The sequence below is a fragment of the Jaculus jaculus genome, chromosome 8, assembly GCF_020740685.1.
Source record: "Jaculus jaculus isolate mJacJac1 chromosome 8, mJacJac1.mat.Y.cur, whole genome shotgun sequence".
NCBI classification, from domain to species: Eukaryota; Metazoa; Chordata; class Mammalia; order Rodentia; family Dipodidae; genus Jaculus; species Jaculus jaculus.
Window position 1 is genome coordinate 102,259,674 of NC_059109.1, and position 20,766 is coordinate 102,280,439.

The 20,766-nt window shown below is 41.3% G+C and overlaps 1 protein-coding gene across 1 annotated transcript in view; it reads left to right on the forward strand.

Moving 5' to 3' along the window:
* The window catches only part of Cfap61 (cilia and flagella associated protein 61), a 330,508-nt gene that overhangs the window by 184,894 nt on the left and 124,848 nt on the right, over positions 1 to 20,766 (forward strand). The window contains exon 18 of the mRNA XM_045156198.1: positions 4,586 to 4,713. Coding sequence (XP_045012133.1) covers positions 4,586 to 4,713 — 128 coding nt within the window. The remainder of the gene's footprint in view (positions 1 to 4,585; positions 4,714 to 20,766) is intronic.

Genomic DNA, 20,766 nt, shown 5'->3' on the forward strand with positions numbered 1-20,766 from the left:
TGGACAATCAGAAGTTCAAGATCATCCTCAGCTACATAATGAGTTTGAAGACAATCTTGAGACATGAGATATTATCTCAAGAACAAAATATATGCCAGTAGATAAGTCTCTTTAAGTTTATTAAGGAAACCAGGCCACAAATAGGATCTCCCACTCAAGGGACATTTTTTTGGTAGCTGGTCAGGCTGAGAAAAGGACAAGACCACATAGCTCAGAGGGTCTCCATGCCTGTGCTTTGTGTTCTTTGTGAACACATGTGTTCAAATTTGTTCTTTGTTTTGTAAATTATTTATTTAACATATTGCATATTGGTCATTTTCCCATGAGGTTATACTCTTGCATTCCCTGTTCCCTGCCCCATTTTACTCAGGACCCTCCTCAGTGACTGTGGGGTCATGAATGCACGAATCTCTGTCAGGGGAACAATGCCTCAAAGTACACCTTTCCACCCTGTGGCACTTATAATCTTAAACTTACAATCCACTTGTAAATGCCACTTACCACAGGGTGACACTTACAGCCCCCTCTTCGACAATGTTTCCTGAGCATTGGAGGATGTGTTATAAGTCTTCTTTAATGATGAGCTCTCAGCAGCCTCTGATTTTCTGCTATGATGAGCTTTGAGTCTCTTCAGTGCCTACCACCATTTTTCTGGAGTTGGTTCTCAGGTTAGCCGTGAGAGTAGCACTCACATTTAATCTGCTACTTCCTCTGATATTTCCTCGGCCCTGGAAGATGTGATGGAGATGACTTGTCTTGCACCGGGCAGTGGACTCTGTTTCCTTGTACATTTGAGTCTTGGGTCTCTTTGGTATTTACTGTCTTCTGTAAAAAGTAGGTCCTCTAAACAAGAGTGAGTTTTGTTTGTTTTTGTTTTGAGAAGGTTTTTCTCTGTACTTCAGATTGGTCTCAAATTCATTTGGTCCTCCTGCCTTAGTCTCCTGAGTGCTGGGATTATAGGTAGGCACCACTTCACCTGACCCTATCTGTTTTACTTTCCCATGAAAATCTGTAGTTTGAAGGAAGTAAAAACAGGAAATATTCTACTTTCATTAAAAAATGACCTGCTTCCTATAGATAAGCAGCAGAAGCAGCCTTCATTTACACTTGCTACTGATAGAGGCTTCTAGGCTGGAAAGGAAAAAAAAATTGAGGCATTTAAATACCTTATCTACTAATAAAAAAAAAGGTGATTATTTTCAGGTCAGAAGACTTTATCATATCTGATAATGGTATGTTTTTAATTAAAACCTGGACATACAAAATTGGGTTTAGAGGGCATCACTCCTGAGACAGGGACTCTCTATGATACTGATCACTAACTCTTGACACCCTGAGGCCACTCTGTATTTAGCAGTTAGAAAGGTGATTTCTGAGGCCTGGCAGCTGTTGGTGTTAACACTATTGTGTGGGAAACAAAAGCCATTCTGCTGTTCCCCAGCAGTCTTTGTGTCTGTGATACTGGAGCTGTTTCATAAATGAGGTCTAATTCTTTACCAGGGAATTTCATTACTGGCCTAGTTTCAATGCTAGCTTACACTTCCAACAGTGGAGGGGAATGTCGGAGTACACCTGCTAATGGAAGGAAGCTTGGCTTCTGACCTCTGTTAAGATGTTTTTGCATTTTCAGTTTGTTAATTAGACTTGTGACTAGATGCCATCATAATAACTTACATGCTTCCTGCTTTCCTTACTGTTAACCACCAAAGTCAAGACTAAAGTGGATTTGCTGACAGCCTGCTTGTGTTGGAAATGAAGCTGAGTGCAGTACCCTGTAGCACCCACCTAGACCAGTGTGGTACCCTGGGGCACACCTGTGGATTAATGTGATATCCTGGGACACCCACGTGAACCAGTGTGAATACATTTCCTCAATGATCTATTCTGAGAAATTCTTTTAATTTGAAGAACCTATACTTTTTCGTTATTTTCATTTAGAAAGTTTGTCAATTTAGGAAGTTTTCAGCTTTATACAAAAGAAACAAAGTGGCTTAAACAATCAAGGAAATGCATTGGGTTCCATCATTCTCACTTTTCATCTCTGCCTAGGCTATGCCCCTTGCAGGACTCTAAGGTTCCCCCATTTGAGGTGAGTGTATTTCTCTACCTTGTGAGTGTTGGGCTCTGACATAATGATGTGCTTGGGCCAGACACAAGAAGCGTTGCTTCTTTAACCTTCTCTTCTTGCACTTCTGTGATTCCATGAGACTACACCTCAGTTTTCTGTCAGCAACAAAATAGAAATGTGAGGCTGACCTGGAGTCAGCATATTGGAATAAGCTACAGCTGAATCCAGCCCAGATTAGCTTACTTCCTGCTGATGCAGAGTCCCATGAGCAAGAAAAAATGACAGCTGTATTAAATCAATGCATTGGGGGACAGTTTATTACACAGAATTACTGAAGAGTCCAAAGGTAGCATGGGTTTCAGGCAGGCTTTGAAAGGACTTACTGTCCTACTTTTCTGTGATCTCCTTGGAATTCCAACCCAGGGTTGTTTTCTTGGTGACATGATGACTGTAGCCACTTCAGGCCTTCATATCTATGTCTACTGTGCAGGGGACATGGGACTTCTCCTCAGTAGTCAAGCAACAATCTTGGATTATACTCTACTTAGGACAATTTGGGTCACACATCCATGCTGGGCTAGTCGTTGAGCAGGTAATATAGGATTACAGATCAATCAGAATCCTGTATTAGAGATAGGAATGGGCCCAGTGTCTTCCAAAACCCATGATGTACCAAATTTAAAGGTGAGGATGGGGTGAAACAGATGCTGAGAGACCCCAGGAACATTACTTATAGACTGAATCTAGAATCTCCCAACTTTATTTTAAATTTCTGCTAACACATTACTTGGAACAAGACAGTTTTCTGCCTCCAGGTGGCTAGGCTAACTACAGCTGGAGAGAAGGGAGTTTTCCCTTCTTCTTAGGTGTTATCTGGTAAATGACAAGCCTGAGGCCATCCATCTAAGGCACTGAAAGGTTGGTGGAAACCTACTTTAAAATAGAACTTTCTCTTGGGCTGGAGAGATAGCTTAGTGGTTAAGGCATTTGCCTGCAAAGTCAAAAGATCCTGGTTCAATTCTCCAAGACCCACGTAAGCCAGATGCACAAGGGGGCATATATGCACCTAGAGTTCGTTTGCATAGGCTGGAGGCCCTGGCGTGCCCATTCTCTCCCTCCCCCCTTCTTTCTCTCAAATAAATAAAATATATTTTTTAAAAAAACCAAAACAGAACTTTCTTACAGCCTTCCAATGCTTAGGATTGATCTCAGAATTTAAGAAAATGAAAAGTAGGTTTGACTTTCTTGGTGTGAATGTCTAGACCCAAAGGATGACTTCCTGATGATTTATCAAGACTACTGATATGGTCCTCCTACTGGCTTCTGTCCTCTATTGTTTCTGATGAGAGGTCAGCTTTCATTCTTGTAATTTTCCAGAAACATAGCAAGCACCAAATAAAAATGTGCATTAAGAATAAAACCAAAATCCCTTGGCATATAATCTCTCACATTCTTTCAAGAAACACACACATACCCTTCTAAAACTCTCCTTTTGTGGATGTCTAACTTCTGCAGGAAAGTAAATCAACCACTGATCTGGGTCATTCTTACAAACATTGATGCTAAAGGGATCATAGTTCCTATCTGTGATTCTAAGAATCCTTTGTGATACCGAGGTATCTGAAAGATTGAATAAATCTTATCTTTTAACGTGGGGCGGGGGGGGGGGTTGTTGTTATTTTGTTTTCTGTTTTTTGAAGTAGGGTCTCACTCTGGTCCAGGCTGACCTGGAATTCACTATGTCATCTCAGGGTAGCCTCAAACTCCTCCCAATTCTCCTACCACTGCCTCCCAAGTGCTGGGGTTAAAGGTGTGTGCCACCATGCCCATGTACACATAACTTTTAACACCATTTGGTCATCCAGCAAATGTTCATCATTCAATGAATATTATTGAGAATCTGCTGTTTACAAGGTACTTTGTTAAGTGGTAGGAAAAATACAGAAATCAATAAGAGAAAATCCTTGGCTTCAGTTACCCAAATAACATAATTTAATTTTCACTCAGAAGTTTTGGGGGAAACTTTGGAAAGGCTTTGGGACTTTTATGGAACTGAAATTCTCGGGGAACAGCTTGGCTGTCTTGTAGAATTATGTACTTTGCCAACGCTAATCATTAAATAACTGTAAGTCTTAATGAAATTTCTCAGTAATAAGACAAAAGAAACTAATTGGAAGGTAGATGGAGGGTGGATTTGAGAGGGGGAGAATGGGAATGGAGGAAGAAATATCATGGTTTATTATCTATACTTATGGAAGCTGTTAATTAAAAAAACTTTTTAAAAAAGACAAAAATATCTAAATTAAGCATTTTTTGTGACCTAGCCTATGTGTTAGGCATATTATCACATTGTTATATTAATTTTATAAAAACACCTTCCAACCCCCTTTACCATTGCCATTATTGGGTTTGATTTGGCAGCTGTGGGTTGATTAAGTAACATCTCTTAATTGCTCATCTCTGGGTGTTGATTCAGTTACATCTTCCTCAAGTCCATCTATGTCTGTTTTCTTCCAGCCAGGTTATGCCTTGAATCATACAAACAGAAAACTAACGCTAGAACCTAAAGTAACTGTCAATGCCAGAATTGTTGTGGTTGGTGCATCCAGTGTTGGGATTTCGTTCCTAGAGACACTGGTATTTTGGTGAGTTGTTTATTAATGTATTTATGTATCCATTTATTTTTATAATAATAATAATCTATTTCCTATATCTGAAGATATTCTAACCATCCCCCTCAGAAAACAGATTTTGAGTTTGTCTGCTAACACATTGCATAAGATGTAAATAGGGGTAGCAAACTGAACCTCAGGCAAATGTGACCTATTACAATTTGACCCTTCCCAGAAAGTGTTTGCTAGCCCTATTCTAGACAAGTGTTTCCCTTACTGGGAAGATTATGAGAATCACATAGAACATTTGTTAAGGATTTAAGTTCCTAGAATCCAGAGCACAAAAGACAGAATCAAAACTCCTGGAGGAGGCATTTTAACAAGTGCTCCATATACTCAGGCAGGTTTAGAAACTGCTTTTTACCTTATGTGTCACTGAGCGGCATTAAGAAATGGCACAGTAGCTGGAATCACTTTTTTAGTCCCATATTTTGGCTGCCAAAAATAACCCTTCAAGTAAGACAGGCTTGTTATCCCAAGAATCCAAAATGGGCTTCCTTTAAGAACTTGTTTTCCTGATAGATATTTCCTAAGGAGTTCCAACTTCCCCAGTCTCTCCTTAGTGATTATTAAATTTTAGCACTCTTAAACAGAAAGCACCCTTGGTTAGAGTCCAGGAACCTGTGATCCTGTCCTGGCATATCCAGGACCTGACTTGGAGCCCTGTCTGTATTGCCTCACCTCTCTCAGACTTGATTTTTTCGTTTATTTTATTTTTTAAAAAATATTTTTATTTTTAATTGACATGTAGTTGCTCACATTTGTGGGCATAGGGTGATATTCCAAAGTATATACATGATATGTAATATCAGAACTTGCTGACTAGCTTATCTACCAATTCAGACATGTGTCATTACTTGGGAATGTTCAAAATCTCTTCTACTAGCTATTTTGATGTCCAACTATGCTCTAAAATATTAGGATTTATTCTTTCTATCAGTAACACCCCTGTACCTGTTAACCATGCCCATTTACTCTTTTTTTGTTGTTGTTGTTTTGTTTTGTTTTTCAAGGTAGGGTTTTACTCTAGCTCAGACTCTCCTGGAATTCAAGTCTCAGGGTGATCCTCCTACCACTGCCTCCCAAGTACTGGGATTAAAGGTGTGCGCCACCACGCCCAGCCATTTACTCTTTTTTTATATTTATTTATTTGCAAGGAGAGAGAGAATGAGAATTGGCATGCCAGGGCCTCTTGCCATTGCAAATGAACTCCAGATATAAGTGCCACTTTGTACATTCTGGCTTTACATGGGTACTAGGGAATCAAACCCAGGCTATCAGGCTTTGCAAGCTAGTGCCTTTAGCTGCTAAGCCATCTCTCCAGTCCCCATTTACTCTTTAAAACTATTCATAAATATCTGAAAGACCTTGATTTTTAGAGACCCTAGATACTGGAATTAAAAGATCCCCCCTTTTTTCTAAATCATTTGTTTAGGATTACATGAAGAACTTTGGCTATTATTAAAAACTATAGGTATAGCACTCAGGAGGCAGAGGTAGGAGTATTGCCAAGAAGTCAAGGCCACCCTGAGACTACATAGTGAATTCCAGGTCAGCCTGGGCTACAGCGAGACCCTACCTCGGAAAACAAACAAACAAAAACCCAAACAAACAAACAAACAAAAAAACTAGGGGCTGGAGAGATGGCTTGGCAGTTAAGCACTTGCCTGTGAAGCCTCAGGACCCTGTTTCGAGGCTCGATTCCCCAGGGCCCACGTTAGCCAGATGCACAAGGGGGCGCACCCATCTGTAGTTTGTTTGCAGTGGCTGGAAGCCCTGGTGCACCCATTCTCCCTCTTTCTCTCTCTCTCTCCCTCTTTCTCTGTCTGTCACTCTCAAATAAATAAATAATAAACAAAAAAATTTTAAAAAACTATAGGCATTGAAAGGTCAAAGGAGGATGGAAAATGCAGCTCAACATGACTCCTCTGGAAGCCAACCATTACTACCTGGAGGATGATGGGTTCTCTGGAATTCAGACAAGGACCCCTGAAAAGTGTCTGTGATGGTTAGCAGAGAGACAAGGGAACCCCAAAGCATGATTTCACTCTAACATTACATTAACCAGAAAAAGGAAATAAAAAACTTACTTCTCTTACTTTCTCAACAATTTGTTCAATTCTCTATAATAAATGTTACTTAACCAGAAATAAATTGTATGCTATTACTGCAGTTAGTAATATATTCACATGTTTAAGTATTGTGGTCAGTTTGCAGCAATATTTCACTGCAGGAATGAAATAATGGAAGCATCGTGAACATTCATTTCCTGTGGGTGCCCCATTGTAGTCTGAGTGCTGACTTGTCCTGATGTGTCCCTGCACCTAAGATTTCTAAACTACAAATGCTATGCGACCATTTTTGAAGGATGACTTAGCAGGGTAGAAATGTGAAATTAGGGGAATCAAGAAATGACCATAAGCAACCCTTAAATCTTAATTTGGCTGTAATACTTAAAACATTTTGGTTAAAATGATTATTTTAAAAATACACATAGGTAATTTTATTTTTATGGAATTGACTTAGATTCAATAAAGACAATTTATAAGTTTCAGTGTAGGTTCTAGGTTAATTAAATTTCCCAAGCAGAGTGATCTTTTTAAAGCATTTAAAAATACTCATAATTCTCTATCATCATTACAGAGATTATATACACTAAAAATAGACTGGTGTTATCTTACAGATCTCTAATACTTAAGAGAGGAAATCATTTTCTCATTATTTTCTCTAATTATTTTAAATTAGCAATCACCATAGTAACCTACTGCATATTTCACTTTTACCAGTATAGCTGCCACTAAATTTTATACATGATTTGTCTTGGAATGAAATTGAAAAAACTTCACAAAGCACTACCTACCAATGAGGATTAACCCCCCATTTTAGAAACATGATTTAGAATAAAAGCGCTCTCTTGGCCTGCATTATCAGACTCTGCAGGTGTTTTCCTGGAAAGTCCACGTGAGATCCAGCACAGGCACGTCTTCTTCCAGACCTGGTGAGCCTGTCATCTGGTGGCACAAAGGATACAGTCTTTGCTCTTACATTATTTCCATGTAAGAAGTTACAAAGTACATTTCGTCTTCTCTTCAAAGCACACGACAACAGTCCTTGCAGAAAGCAGTGTCTACATAACATCTGTGCCTTTGTTCTTTCCGTATTTGCCTGAGTGCTGAGGTGCACACGGGGAAGCTAAAGTGGCTTGTTCAGAGTCAGAACCTAGGATTCTAGGATGTCAGCTCTGGACCTGGAGTCAATGGGGTGTTGGGATCTATGTATGTATGTATTATATTAAACATGGTTTCTCACTGTGTTGTCCTGAGTGTCCTCAAACTTTTGATTCTTCTGCTTCTGCCTCCCAAATTACTGGGATTTTAGGCATATGCCACCACCCTTAGACTTTTTAGAAAATATTTTTTTCAATTATTTATTTACTTATTTATTTGAGAGCAACAGACACAGAGAGAAAGACAGATAGAGGGAGAGAGAGAGAATGGGCGCGCCAGGGCTTCCAGCCTCTGCAAACGAACTCCAGACGCGTGCGCCCCCTTGTGCATCTGGCTAACGTGGGACCTGGGGAACTGAGCCTCGAACCGGGGTCCGTAGGCTTCACAGGCAAGCGCTTAACCGCTGAGCCATCTCTCCAGCCTGAAAATATTTTTAATGTATTTATTTGTGAAGCAAAGGAGGAAAGGAGAGAGAAGAGGAGAGAATGGGCATGCCAGGGCTTCTTGCCATTGCAAATGAACTTCAGATGAATGTACCACTTTATCTGGCTTTATATGGGGACTGGGAAATTGAACCCAGGTGGGAAGGCTTTGCAACCAAGCACCTTTAACCAGTGAGCCATCTCCCAGACTCAAGGTTTGTGTTTTGTTTTAAAAAATATTTTACTTACTTATTTGTAGTGAGGGAGGGAGAGAGAGAATGGGCACCAGGACCTCTTGGCACTGTAAACAAACTCAAGTTTTATGCACTACTTCGTGCATGTGGCTTTGCATGGGTACTGGGGAATTGAACCTAGGTCATCAAGCTTTGCAAGCAAGTGCCTTTAACAACTGCCATCTCTCCAGTTTGTCAGTTTGCTTTTAAAGTAACATTCTCTTTGATCCTCGGCTGTCATCCATCCACAGTTATACCTGTTAGGACAAAACTTCATATTTTGGGTTGTTGGGAGTATAAGTAAGCCCTGTGTCTTATCCTTCCTAGGGCATGGTGTCCGAGGCCTCCAGTGCCACATGACACTGGCATGTGTTTCCCTAGAAATGCACACCACTGTCCCCAATTCTCTGCCTCCCTCCTCACCCTGGAGTTTCCTCCAGCACTGAGCAGATGAGCCAGAGGCCCTGTTCTCAGCTCCTTTGAAGTCACTGTGATCTCTGGGAGACACCTGGCTGCTGGCTGAGGAGAAGAGTGGGGATGTGGGTCAGACAGGGTGAGAGCCAGGCTAGGCTAACTTGTTCCCTCCCCTTTTTTCATGCATCTGTCTCCCGAGGGCTCTGTGAGGAAGCAACTGGGAAGAGAGCCAAGGAGGGACCAGTGTGGGTGCCACCTGCCCAGGTGCCTTAGCTTTCTTTCCCATCCTCTGCTCTGCCGGGGCATGGATATCTACAGCAGTCAGCAGCTGAGCTGGGAAAGTTAGACTGATCCACTTGGAGTGGGGGGAACCCAGAGGAAGAAAACTCTGGCTCCTGTGACCTACAAGGCAGTGAGTTGAATGTGAAAGGATAGACCTGAAGATGGTTTGCTGGACATTATAGGTGTGCATCACATAACGGACCTGAGTTATTTTCAAGCTATAGTTCTTCTGATTGATGGATAGTGTATCTGTGGCTGTCCCCGTTCTTAGGGACAGAAGATCTTGGTTTAGGCAGTCCGGGTGTTACAGATATGCTCTTCTCAGCCCTGCTTTTTTTTTTAAGTAAGATTTCTTTAAAACTTAACCACTGGAAAAATTGAGAAAGAACTCAGCCTTGGCAGTAAGCTCACCTCAGCTGCCAGCCCATGTGGTCCCAAGGGGTGCCCTTCCTTGTCTGTGCTGAGGGAGGATAACAACATGAGACCCTACCCTAGGTTCTGCCAGCCCAAAGGTGCTTGTGACCCTCAGAATTCAATAAACCCTAGTAGAAGTCAAGAGGGAACTCTGTTCTCAGATTAATAGCCACATCCCTGGGTGAATTTGTTATTCATTGAAGAGACACTGGTTCCAAAAGGAGAATGTATCAATGAGGTCTAAAAGACCTTCCAAAGAAGCAAGAAGAAGCTTTCCCCCAATTTAGAAAGTTTGATTAAAGGAAATAAGATCCAGACAGGGTGGCTCATGCCTGTAATCTCAGCACTCAGGCCAAGGCAGGAGGATTGCTGAAAGGTCAAGGCTAGCCCAGGGACTATGCAGTAAGTTCTAGAATAGCCTAGTCTATACAAGAAGTTTCTAGCTCCAGATAAGAATTAAACCACAAAATAATCAAATTGTGTGTTTATGATTTTTTAGTTACCATAAAAATTAATAATTTTCATCTAGACATTTTCATGAATATTTATCATTTTACCTTCCCTAACCTTTCTGTCACTCCTCCCTGCTCACTTGTTCTTTTCTTTCCTCCAAATAGTCTTCCTTCTACTTTCATGTCATATATATGTATGTATGTATACACACAGAAGTAGTTAAATCTGGATTCCACATACAAGAGAAAACAGTTTATTTTGTCTTTCTCCCCCACCTCCTTACCTCTTCCCTTACCCTTCTTTTCAACCCCTGCCTCCCACCTCACAGTTCTCCTCTGCCTTTGTGTCATATATGTATCTATGCATACATGTATATTTTATGTGTATGAGAGAAGATGTGATATTTCTTTCTCAGTCTAGCCTATTTTGCTTAATAATATGACTTCCAGTTCCATCCTTTTCATGTGACATAATTTTATTTTTCTTTACAGCTGAATAAAATTCCTTTGTATGGGTACATATATATTTTCCCCCCACATTTTCCTTATCCATTCATCTGTGAATGGGCATCTAGGCTGGCTTCATATCTTGGTTGTTGAGAATAGCACAGTAACAAACATGTGTGTATATAGTGACTTGGGTTTCTTCAGGCATATACCCAGGAGTATCATAGTTGGCACATATGATAGTTTTGTCTTCACTTCTATGAGGAAACTTCATAGTGAGTTCCATAGTATCTGAACTAGTTTATGCTCCCACTGACAGTATACTTTCCCCACATCTTCCCCAGCATTTGTTATTATTTCTGCTCTTTTTTGTTTGTTTGTTTGGTTGGTTGGTTTTTTTTTATTTTTTTATTTTTTGTTTTTTGGTTTGTTTTTTTTTTTTTGGTTTCTTGAGGTAGGGTCTCACTCTAGCCCACGCTGACCTGGAATTCACTATGTAGTCTCAGGGTGGCCTCGAACTCATGGCGATCCTCCTACCTCTGCCTCCTGAGTGCTGGGACTAAAGGCGTTCGCCACCATGCCCAGCTATTTCTACTCTTGATAATAGACATTCTGATTTGGGAAACATACAATCCCAATATAGTTTTAATTTGTATTTCCCCGATGACTAAGGATAGTGAACAATTTGCAAAATTTATTGGCCATTTAATTTTTTTTTCTTTTGAGAATTATTTGTTCAATTCATTTGCCCATCTATTAAGTGGTTGTTTAGGCATTTAATAGCATGAGTTCTTTATAGATTCTAGATATTAACCCCATGTCATATTGTTTTCCCATTCTGTAGGCTGTCTCTTCATTCTTTTTACTTTGTCATATGTGTATTTGGAAGATTGTTCTCCCATTCTGTAGGCTGTCTCTTCATTCTGTTTACTTTGTTGTGCAGAACCTTTTTAATTTTATACAACCACATTGGTTAACTTTTGGTAACATTTTCTGAGCTATTCATCTTTTTCAGAAAGTCCCTACCTATTCCTACAACTTAGTGTTTGTTTGTTTTTTTTTTCTGTTTCCCTCTGGCCATTTTAGAATTTTAGGTCATACATTAAGGTCATTGATCTATTTTGAATTGATGCATGTACAAGCAACAGATGCAGATCTAGCTTCATTCTTCTGTGTGTAGATGACCAGTGTTTTCAGCACCATTTGTTAAAGGGACAAGATCCTCTATTTTCTTTCATTGGTCTGTGTGTCTGTTTTGGTATTTGGCACTGTGGCTTTACATGTTGTGATATTTCCAGCATTTCTCTTTCTGCTTAAGACTAATTTGTATATTTGAGGGTATTTTTTGCTTCCTAAAGAATTTTAGAATTGTTGGACTGGAGAGATGGCTTAGCAGTTAAAGTACTTGCCTGTGAATCCTAAGTCCCCAGGTTCAATTCTCCAGTATCCACATAAGCCAGATGCAAAAGGTGGTACATGCATCTAGAGTTTGTTTGCAGTGGCTGGAGGACCTCTATCTGCCTCCCTCTCTCTTTCTCTCAATTAGATAAAAATAGAAATATTTTTTTAAAAAAGAATTTTAGGATTGTTCTTTCTAGTTCTGTGAAAAATATTGTTGGAATTTTGATAGGGATTGTGTTGAGCCGATAAAGATCTCTTTTAGTAATGTAGCCATTTTTACAATATTAATTCTGCTAATCTGTGAATGTGAGGACCTTTCCATCTTCTAGTATCTAATTTTTCAGTGTCTAAAAGTTTTCATTGTAGAGGGTTTTTCACTTACTTGGGTAGGTTTTTTCATAGGTATTTTGTTTATTTATTTGAAGCTATTGGGAAATCTCAGCACATTCATTATTAGTATATAGGAAAGTTACTGATTTTTTTGCATGATGATTTTGAATTCTATCAATTTGCTCAAACTGTTTATGAGATCTGACAGTTTCCTGGTAGAATTATTAGGGTCTTTTGAGTTCAGGATCATATTGCCTACAACTAGAAATTGGCTTCTGCTCTTATTTGTATTTTTATTATATTATATTTATTTATTTGCCTTATTGTTCTAGCTAACACTTCAGTCAGTATATTGAATAAGAGTAGAGTGGTGGTTTGAATATAGTGTCTCCATAGCCGAGATATTTTTTTAATTTTTAATTTTTATTTACTTATTTGAGAGCGACAGACAGAGAGAGAAAGAGGCAGAGAGAGAGAGAGAAAGAGAGAGAGAGAATGGGCATGCCAGGGCTTCCAGCCATTGCAAACGAACTCCAGATGCGTGCACTCCCTTGTGCATCTGGCTAATGTGGGTCCTGGGGAATCGAGCCTTGAACCGGGGTCCTTAGACTTCACAGGCAAGCGCTTAACTGCTAAGCCATCTCTCCAGCCCCTAAGATATTTTTGATTGAGCAGCCTACTCAGTCTATAGGAGGCAGAGCCCTCCTGGAGGAGGTGTCACTAGGATTCGATCTTGAGTCCAGCCCTAAGGTGTATAGAGAGCCAGCTTAAGCTATGGCTGCTTTATGTTCTCTGTGCTGTGGATGTATGATGAAGTGAATCAGCTTCTTCCATCATGATGAAGCTTCCCCTGGATTTTGTAAGCCTGAAATAAACCTTTTTCTCCCATAAGCTGTTTCTGGTTGGATGTTTGTCTCAGCAATGAGCTAGAAAGAGTAGATACTGATTTTAGATGAAATGCTTTCATTTTTTCCTTACTTAGTATAATGCTGACTATAAGGTTGTCATATATAGTCTTTATTATGTTGAGGTAAGTTCCTTTCATTCCTAGTTTCTCTAGGGCTTCCTTCTCCCATCCCACACACATATAAGAACGTTATTGGGCATAGCTTGGGCCATAGATTGGTGAAGGGCAGCAGTCTACCCTTCCTTCAGCCTGGCTACTCAGGGATTCAGGGGGAGTGGTTCCATTCAAGGAGACTCAGACCACAAGGCAATGCTCTTCTAGTGGTCACTATACAGTTAGGTGCCAGTGGTGCTCACAGACACATCAACAGGTCAGATCTAACATGAATAAATATGCAACCAGTGTGGAGAAAAGTGACAGCTCTAATTCCTTCTTATACACAGAGAACTCTAAGGTGTATGTGTGGCAGCCAGAGGCTGACGTCCTCACAGATCAGGGACCTGGATGGGAGATGAATAGGCACAGATATCCATGGCATGGGACAGGGACAGGTGAGTACAAAAGATGTTGAGCACTAGGATACTCCATTTTCAAGACCAACAACAGAGAGGGTAGTTGCTCGTGTGTGTGTGTTGGGCTGTTCACTATGGAGTAAGAGGGATAGTTGTTACATCATAGTCTGTGGCTGGTTAACAAAAGGGGGCTACTCTGTGGAAAAGGTAAGGGCCCCGGTGAAACCATAGAGACTGAGCACCTACACAAAGATGAGGATCATGCTCATGCCCATTGCCAGGCAGATGCTGGGTGGCACTAACCTGCCCACCTGCATACTTCACAATGCCAACATGCAGGTCTCTCAGCCCCCTTTTCAGGCCATCACCCAGATGGAGGAAAGTCCTACTGTGGGTGAGACCATCAGTCAGCGAGTTGGTGATGAACTTTACTGCCACCAGGCCACAGATGGTGATGATGTCCACTGCATGGCAAAAATGACTGATGTAGGTGCCACTCTCACTGGTGCCATAGGTGGCACCAAGGGCACTGGAGATCATGGAAGATGACACACTTGTGATGATGAAAAATGGAATATTCTCAGGGCTGGGCTTGACTTCTGCCATGTCTCAATGTGGAGAGGGGCAAAGCAGTTACTGTTTATTGAATTGCAGCACAGGTCCCTAAGCTTCTGTGTCTTACGGTATTTTGTCCTAACAACAGTGTGATTATTTTTGTCTATCATTTTAATTTCTTCCTGATTCAATTCTAATATAGACTCTCTTAAAGATCCTGAGATGGCACTAGAAAAATGCACAAGTGAGCCATGGGATGACAGCTATTAGTGTCCCCAAGACCCTTTATACAATTACAGAAGTGATATGCTGTCATTCACAGGAGGCACTGACAGGCTGAATATAGCCTGTATGCTCATTGTTTTCCAGTTCCATTATTGAAAAACTTTTGTTAAAAAAAAAGAAAGAAGGACAAAAAGGCCAAATAATCCCATCAAAGGATGAAGCCTCAGATCTCCCAGCTGGACTTGGTCCTTCATCAGGTTGGGCAAACTGAGGTAAGGAATAGCTTGGAACTGGCCAGGCATATTTTCACAGCATTGATTATAGCCAAGTGACCATAATTCCTGTTATCAGGCAACACAGTTCCACAGCATCCGGCCCAGCTGTGGGTACTGGCACTTACCAGCCTAGGGCAGCTTAATTAGGCTCTGTATCTTTATATTCATCTGAGGACATCTGAAACCTTCAGTGTAGCCTGTCACTAATTAGGGGACTAATTAAATAGTCAGTGCTTACTTGCTAATCTCAGAACTAACCTCCCATGAGCAGGTTGGTGATTGTGACTGTTCTGTCCCTATGGGTCCCTATCATGTAAACGGAAGGGCTTCTCTCCCCTTGACTGGTTTGTTGACACCAGGGTTAAAGTAGCATGTTATAAGGATGGTGGTATGCATGCACTGCCTTCCATGGAGCCTGGGGAGCAGGTAGTCACTCCTCAAGGCAGAGGCCCAGGAGCAGGTCACATATTACTATTTTGTGGTGGTGTTATCACTGTGGGATCACTAGGGCCTGATGCAGAAGTGGATCTGGTGGTTGTCAGGGGAGGAGGATTAGGGAGGGGTGTGTTAGTCCAGAAGTTTAGCCTCTTCAAGAAAGAATAAGGGGACATTGTACCATAAGAAAAAGAATGGCCTGGCAGGGCTAGCCCAATGGTAGAATGGCCTGGACCACACCCTGGTTCACCTGTCATAACTAGGCTTTCCAGTCTCATTCTTATTTAAATATAATTAGTGTTAAGTAAAAGCATGTTCATTAACTGAAATTATCCATTCTTCTCCTTTTGTGGCATCTTTCCTACTTTACATACCTCAGAATCCAAAAAAAAAAAAGTGATTCTTTTTGGTCAGTACTAAGTGTTTTTGAATGCTAACTGCTTATTGACATTTTGTGGGTTCTTGGTGTTTCTTTGTCGCAAAGCGTGCTAGGTAGAAGCAGTGTGCTTCACATTCCCATGAGCACAGACTGGGTACTGGGTACTGTGTTCAGCCTACTTCATCCTCACTTCCTGCTACTGAAGCGTGTTCGGATGGTAGCATTGCTTCCCCTGATCTCAGTTTTCGCTCATTCAAACTAGACTGAAAACCAAATAGTTTTGGTGGAGGTAATTCATGTGGGAGTAGTCTGAGGGGCCATCTGAGAGAGCAGGGGTCTGAGACAGGAGAGTGAGAAAAGACAAGAAAGCAACCTCCCAACACAGTTGTCAGTGGGTTGCTATTATAGGCAGCTGAGATCCATCCCACTGGGGCTGTCATAGAGAGATAACTGAGAAGTCCCTCTGAGGGGTGAGGAGACCCCTGCTCATCAGTTGTTGCATGGCACCCTGGACTGTTCATCAACATGTTCCGCTAGCTCCCACACTCAGAGGATACCCTTTGGCAGAGAGATGTAGGAAGGCATTGGCAGGTGACATGGGCAAGCCCTGCATCATCTGCTAGACCACCCTTCATCACCCTTGATTCTCTTAGTTGGTTATTTCTTTCTAGGCAGTAATCTTAAATTGTCCATTTCAAAGCATGTGGGCCTAGACAAAGGCAGTGGAAAAGCAAGGATTTGGCGAGAAGTCTGTAGGATTTGGCGAGAAGGCTTTGGTGGAATTCTTGCATCTCTAAAAGGAATTTTACCTGTCTTCCCTGTGCTGCATCACAAGAAATCTTTGCTGGAAAGAAATATAGGATGGGAGGAGGTTTGTCTTAACAAACACAGTACTTTATTTCTGATTTGTGAGTGAGGTCAGATATATGATTTGCTGATTAGCACCTCAATAGTCAGATCATCAGGGCCAGCCCTGTCAGGACTGTCAGGAGCCCAGGAATGGAGCCTAGTGTTTTATGCTTCATAACCCTCCAGAGAGTCTAAGGGTCACTGAAATCTGAGAAGAGTCTAGGGTATAGCTAAGAGTCAGTACTGAATGTGGGGAGGATCATCCTATGGATTGGGGTCTCAGAGTGATTAAAAAGGAGGAAAAGGACTCAAAACATGGCTTAGTAGTTAAGGCACTTGCCTGCGAAGCCAAAAGACTCACATTCAACTCTCCAGATCACTCATAAGCTAGATGCACAGGGGATGTGAGCATACCAGGTCACACATATGCACAAGATGGCCACACATCTGGAGTTTGATTGCAGTGGCTGGAGGCCCTGGCACACCAATTTTCTCTCTCTCATTTTAAAAAAGGAGGAGGGCTGGAAAGATTGCTCAGTGGTTAAAGCACTTGCCTGCGAAGCATAAGGACCCACGTTCAACTCTCCAGATCCCACATAAGCCAGATGTGCAAAGGTGAGGCAGGCACAAGGGTGCACATGCCCATTAGGTGATGCAAGTGTCCAGAGTTCAGTTTTAGTAGGTGAGGCCCTGGCACACAAATTCTCTCTGCCTCAAATAAAAAAAAAATTAAAAAGCTTTCTTTTCTTTTTTTTTTTTAAGAAGGAAAAGCCAGCTGAGTGCCCATATCCATCTCTATCTGCTTCCTGACTGTGGGTACAATACAGTTACTTCATGCTTTCATTGCCAGGCCTTTCATACCATGATGGACTCTATTCCCTCAAACTGTAATACAAAATTATTTCTCTTCCTTAAGTTGCACCATGTCAGGTATTGGCTCACAGAGATGAGTAAAGTAATATAGAAAACCATATTCCAGAAGTATAAATTCTTGCCTTATGCCCCAGACCTGCTGTATTAGAAATTCAGGGAATAGGGTCATTGATCTGTGACTTGGCCTCCGTTCCTCCTTGGCCCCATCAGCTCCATCCTGCCATTTCCACTTTTCTCATGTAAGCCTCATTCTCCCAAAAACACAAAGACACCATGCATCCTTACCATTGCAGTTATCTTGGTTGCTGTGACAAACATCTGGCCAGAGTAGCTTATGGGAGGAAAGGGTTTATTTCAGGCTTATGGGTTCCTAGGGAAACACCATCGATGGTAGAAAAAGCTGGTTCACTTCCATAGATCCAAGCAGAGAGATACACCATCAAGCAGCTAGCAAACATGAACAGGCAAAGCTCAAATTGCTCTTTATCTACCTTAGGACTGGAGTTTAAGATCTGCCTCAGTGACATACTTCTTTCCTAGAAAGGCTGCACCTGCTAGATACTCAAACTGCAAGCTCAGTCTTAATAATAAAAATGCCTGAATCTGTGGAGCCATGCATTCAAACCACCACACTAATCAGTTAAACACCCTAACTCCCCCCTCAGCCCTGAACCCAGCAGTTTCCCTGCAGAGGAAGGATTGAGGCTGTCATTCCTACTCATTGGATGCTTTATCCTGGTGCAAACAGAACAATACACAAGTGCTGTGGAAGAATAAGGAGATGCCAAGCTGGCCCCCTTATGTACCATTTGATATTGGGTAGAAATCTTAAGAAACACAGCAGGAGCCAAGTCTGAAAAACAGTCATGGGGGCAGGTGGGATGTTATTCACATTTCCATCACTGACAAAATGCCTAAGAAAAAGCTGAAAAGGAGGAAGGGTTTATTTTGATTCATAGTTTCTGAGATTTCAGTGTCTCTTGGATCCATCCCCTTGAGCCTGTGGAGAAGGACATCATTGTGTCAGGAGCACAAGGTAGGGCAGAAGTGCTCACATCATGGTGGCCAGGAAAGAGAGAGAGAGAGAGAGAGAGGGAGGGAGGGAGGAAGAGAAGCATGTACTAGGCTCTCAATAGCCTCAAAAGTACATCCCCAAAGACATTTGCTCTCTTCTTTCTTTTCCTTTTTCCTTCCCTTCTTTTTACTTTCTTTCCCCTCTCCCTCCCTCCCTCCTTTCCTTCCATTTTCCTTTCCTTCCTTCTTCTCTTTCTTCCTTCTTCCTCCCTCCCTCCCTTCTTTCCCTTCTTTTACCTTCCTTCCCTTCCTCCCTTCCTCCCTCCCTCGCTCCCTCTCTCCCTCCCTCCCTCCCTCCCTCCCTCTCTTCCTTCCTTCCCCACTGTGCATCTGGTTTTACTTGGTTACTAGGGAATCAAACCCAGGTTGGCAGACTTTGCAAGCAAGCACCTTTAACAGCTGAGATATCTTCCCAGCCCCACATATAGATCTTGAGCTAAGATTTGTTGTCATTTGGCAAATAGTTATTCAATGTTTGAACAATTCAGAAAGCAGAGGGTTTCAGTAAATTAAGTTGAAACATTTAGATTGATGTGAGGTAATCATTTTCTCTACATTATCTGTTCAAATAGAAGCATTAATAAAAGCAGTTAATTAAATCACTTTCTCTGACCAGCTGCATTCACTGTGCCAAGAAAATCAGCAAAAATATTAAAAATAATGAGCGATGGCCTAGCAGACTGACAGGTTTCTACTGCCTAGAAGGATAAGCGACATGAAAAGTTTTCTGCTTCTTTTTTATGCTTACAGTAAATTGGCAGTGTGATCCTCTTTATTTGAAGGAAAGGATGTTTAGACCTAATTTTGTAGCTGTCCTCCTGAAACATGGAATGAAACACAATACCTTTTACTTATTTCCCTGGATACTCTAATCCCTCTCTGCTTTACAAGTATCTTTGAGCTGTGCCTCCCTTTGTATCCACAGCAACATGAAATCCCCACTGGAATTATTTGCTGCAAAAATGCAGGTGCACTTGTTTAATGTTTCATTGGCTTGAGCACTTAACTTGAACTCTTTTTTTTCCACAATATGGTGACCTTTGATTTTGGAGCAGAGGGATCCCAGTGCAGCTAGATAGTGTTGATATACATTAAGCCAGCACCATTAAATCTGAGACCCAAGCTTTATCTGTGACTGTTGTTTATGCCATTTCCTGGCATGCTTGCTCAAAGCTCAGTGACCTGCTGTTCTGTCTGCAGGAACTTTCTGAATATTCATACATAAGCAAATTAAAATCTTAAACATTCCATCTCCATAATCCATCAGCAGAACAGCCAGAGTACTATAAACTTCACAATTTTGGAGCAAATCAAATCAAGTATTTGGGTGTTGTTAAATCAGATTACAGGGAAATCTACTATAGCAGGGAAACAATGAAAATGCTGGTGTGTTTTCATATAAAGGAATAAGAGAGTTGGGAACCTTTAGATTACAGAGAAAACTACTATAGCAGGGAAAAAATGAAAATGCTGGTGTGTTTTCATATAAAGACATAAGAGAGTTGGGAACCTTTTGCAAGTGCTGATGTTACAAAGAAGAGTGAGGAGGTCAAATCAGCAGATGGCAACAAGGATTTAAATGTCATGCTAGTGACTCTGGACTTAATGTTGAGATAATAAAGCTACTTAATGTCTATTAAGAAATATACTAGGCTTGTAGCCAGGCGTGGTGGCGCACGCCTTTAATCCCAGCACTCAGGAGGCAGAGGTAGGAGGATCGCCGTGAGTTCGAGGCCACCCTGAAATTACATAGTGAATTCCAGGTCAGCCTTGGCTAGAGTGAGACCCTACCTCAAAAAAAAAAAAAAAAAAAGAAAGAAATACTAGGCTTGAGCTGGAGAGATGACATAGTGGTTAAGGCACTTGCCTGTGAAGTCTAAGGACCCAGGTTCAATTCCCCAGATCCCACGTAAACCAGATGCACATGGTAGCACATGCATTGGAGTTTATTTGCAGTGGCTAGAGGCCCTGGTGTGCCTAATCTTTCCCTCCCTTTCTCAAATAAGAATAAAATATTACAAAATAGATATATACTAGGCAGCAGGCAGTATTCCAAACATTCCATATGTACCATTCCCTTTAACCTCTATGACACATTACTTTTTTTTTTTTTGTCTTTTTTTTGAGGTAAGGTCTCACTTTAGCTCAGGCTGACCTAGAATTCATTATATAGTCTCAGGGTGGCCTCAAGCTCAGGGCAATCCTCTTACCTCTGCCTCCCAGTTGCTGGGATTAAAGGCATGTGCCACCACACCCAGCACATTACATTTTTATCATTCTTATCTTATAGGTGAAAAAACTGAGCCATGGCAAGGTTAAA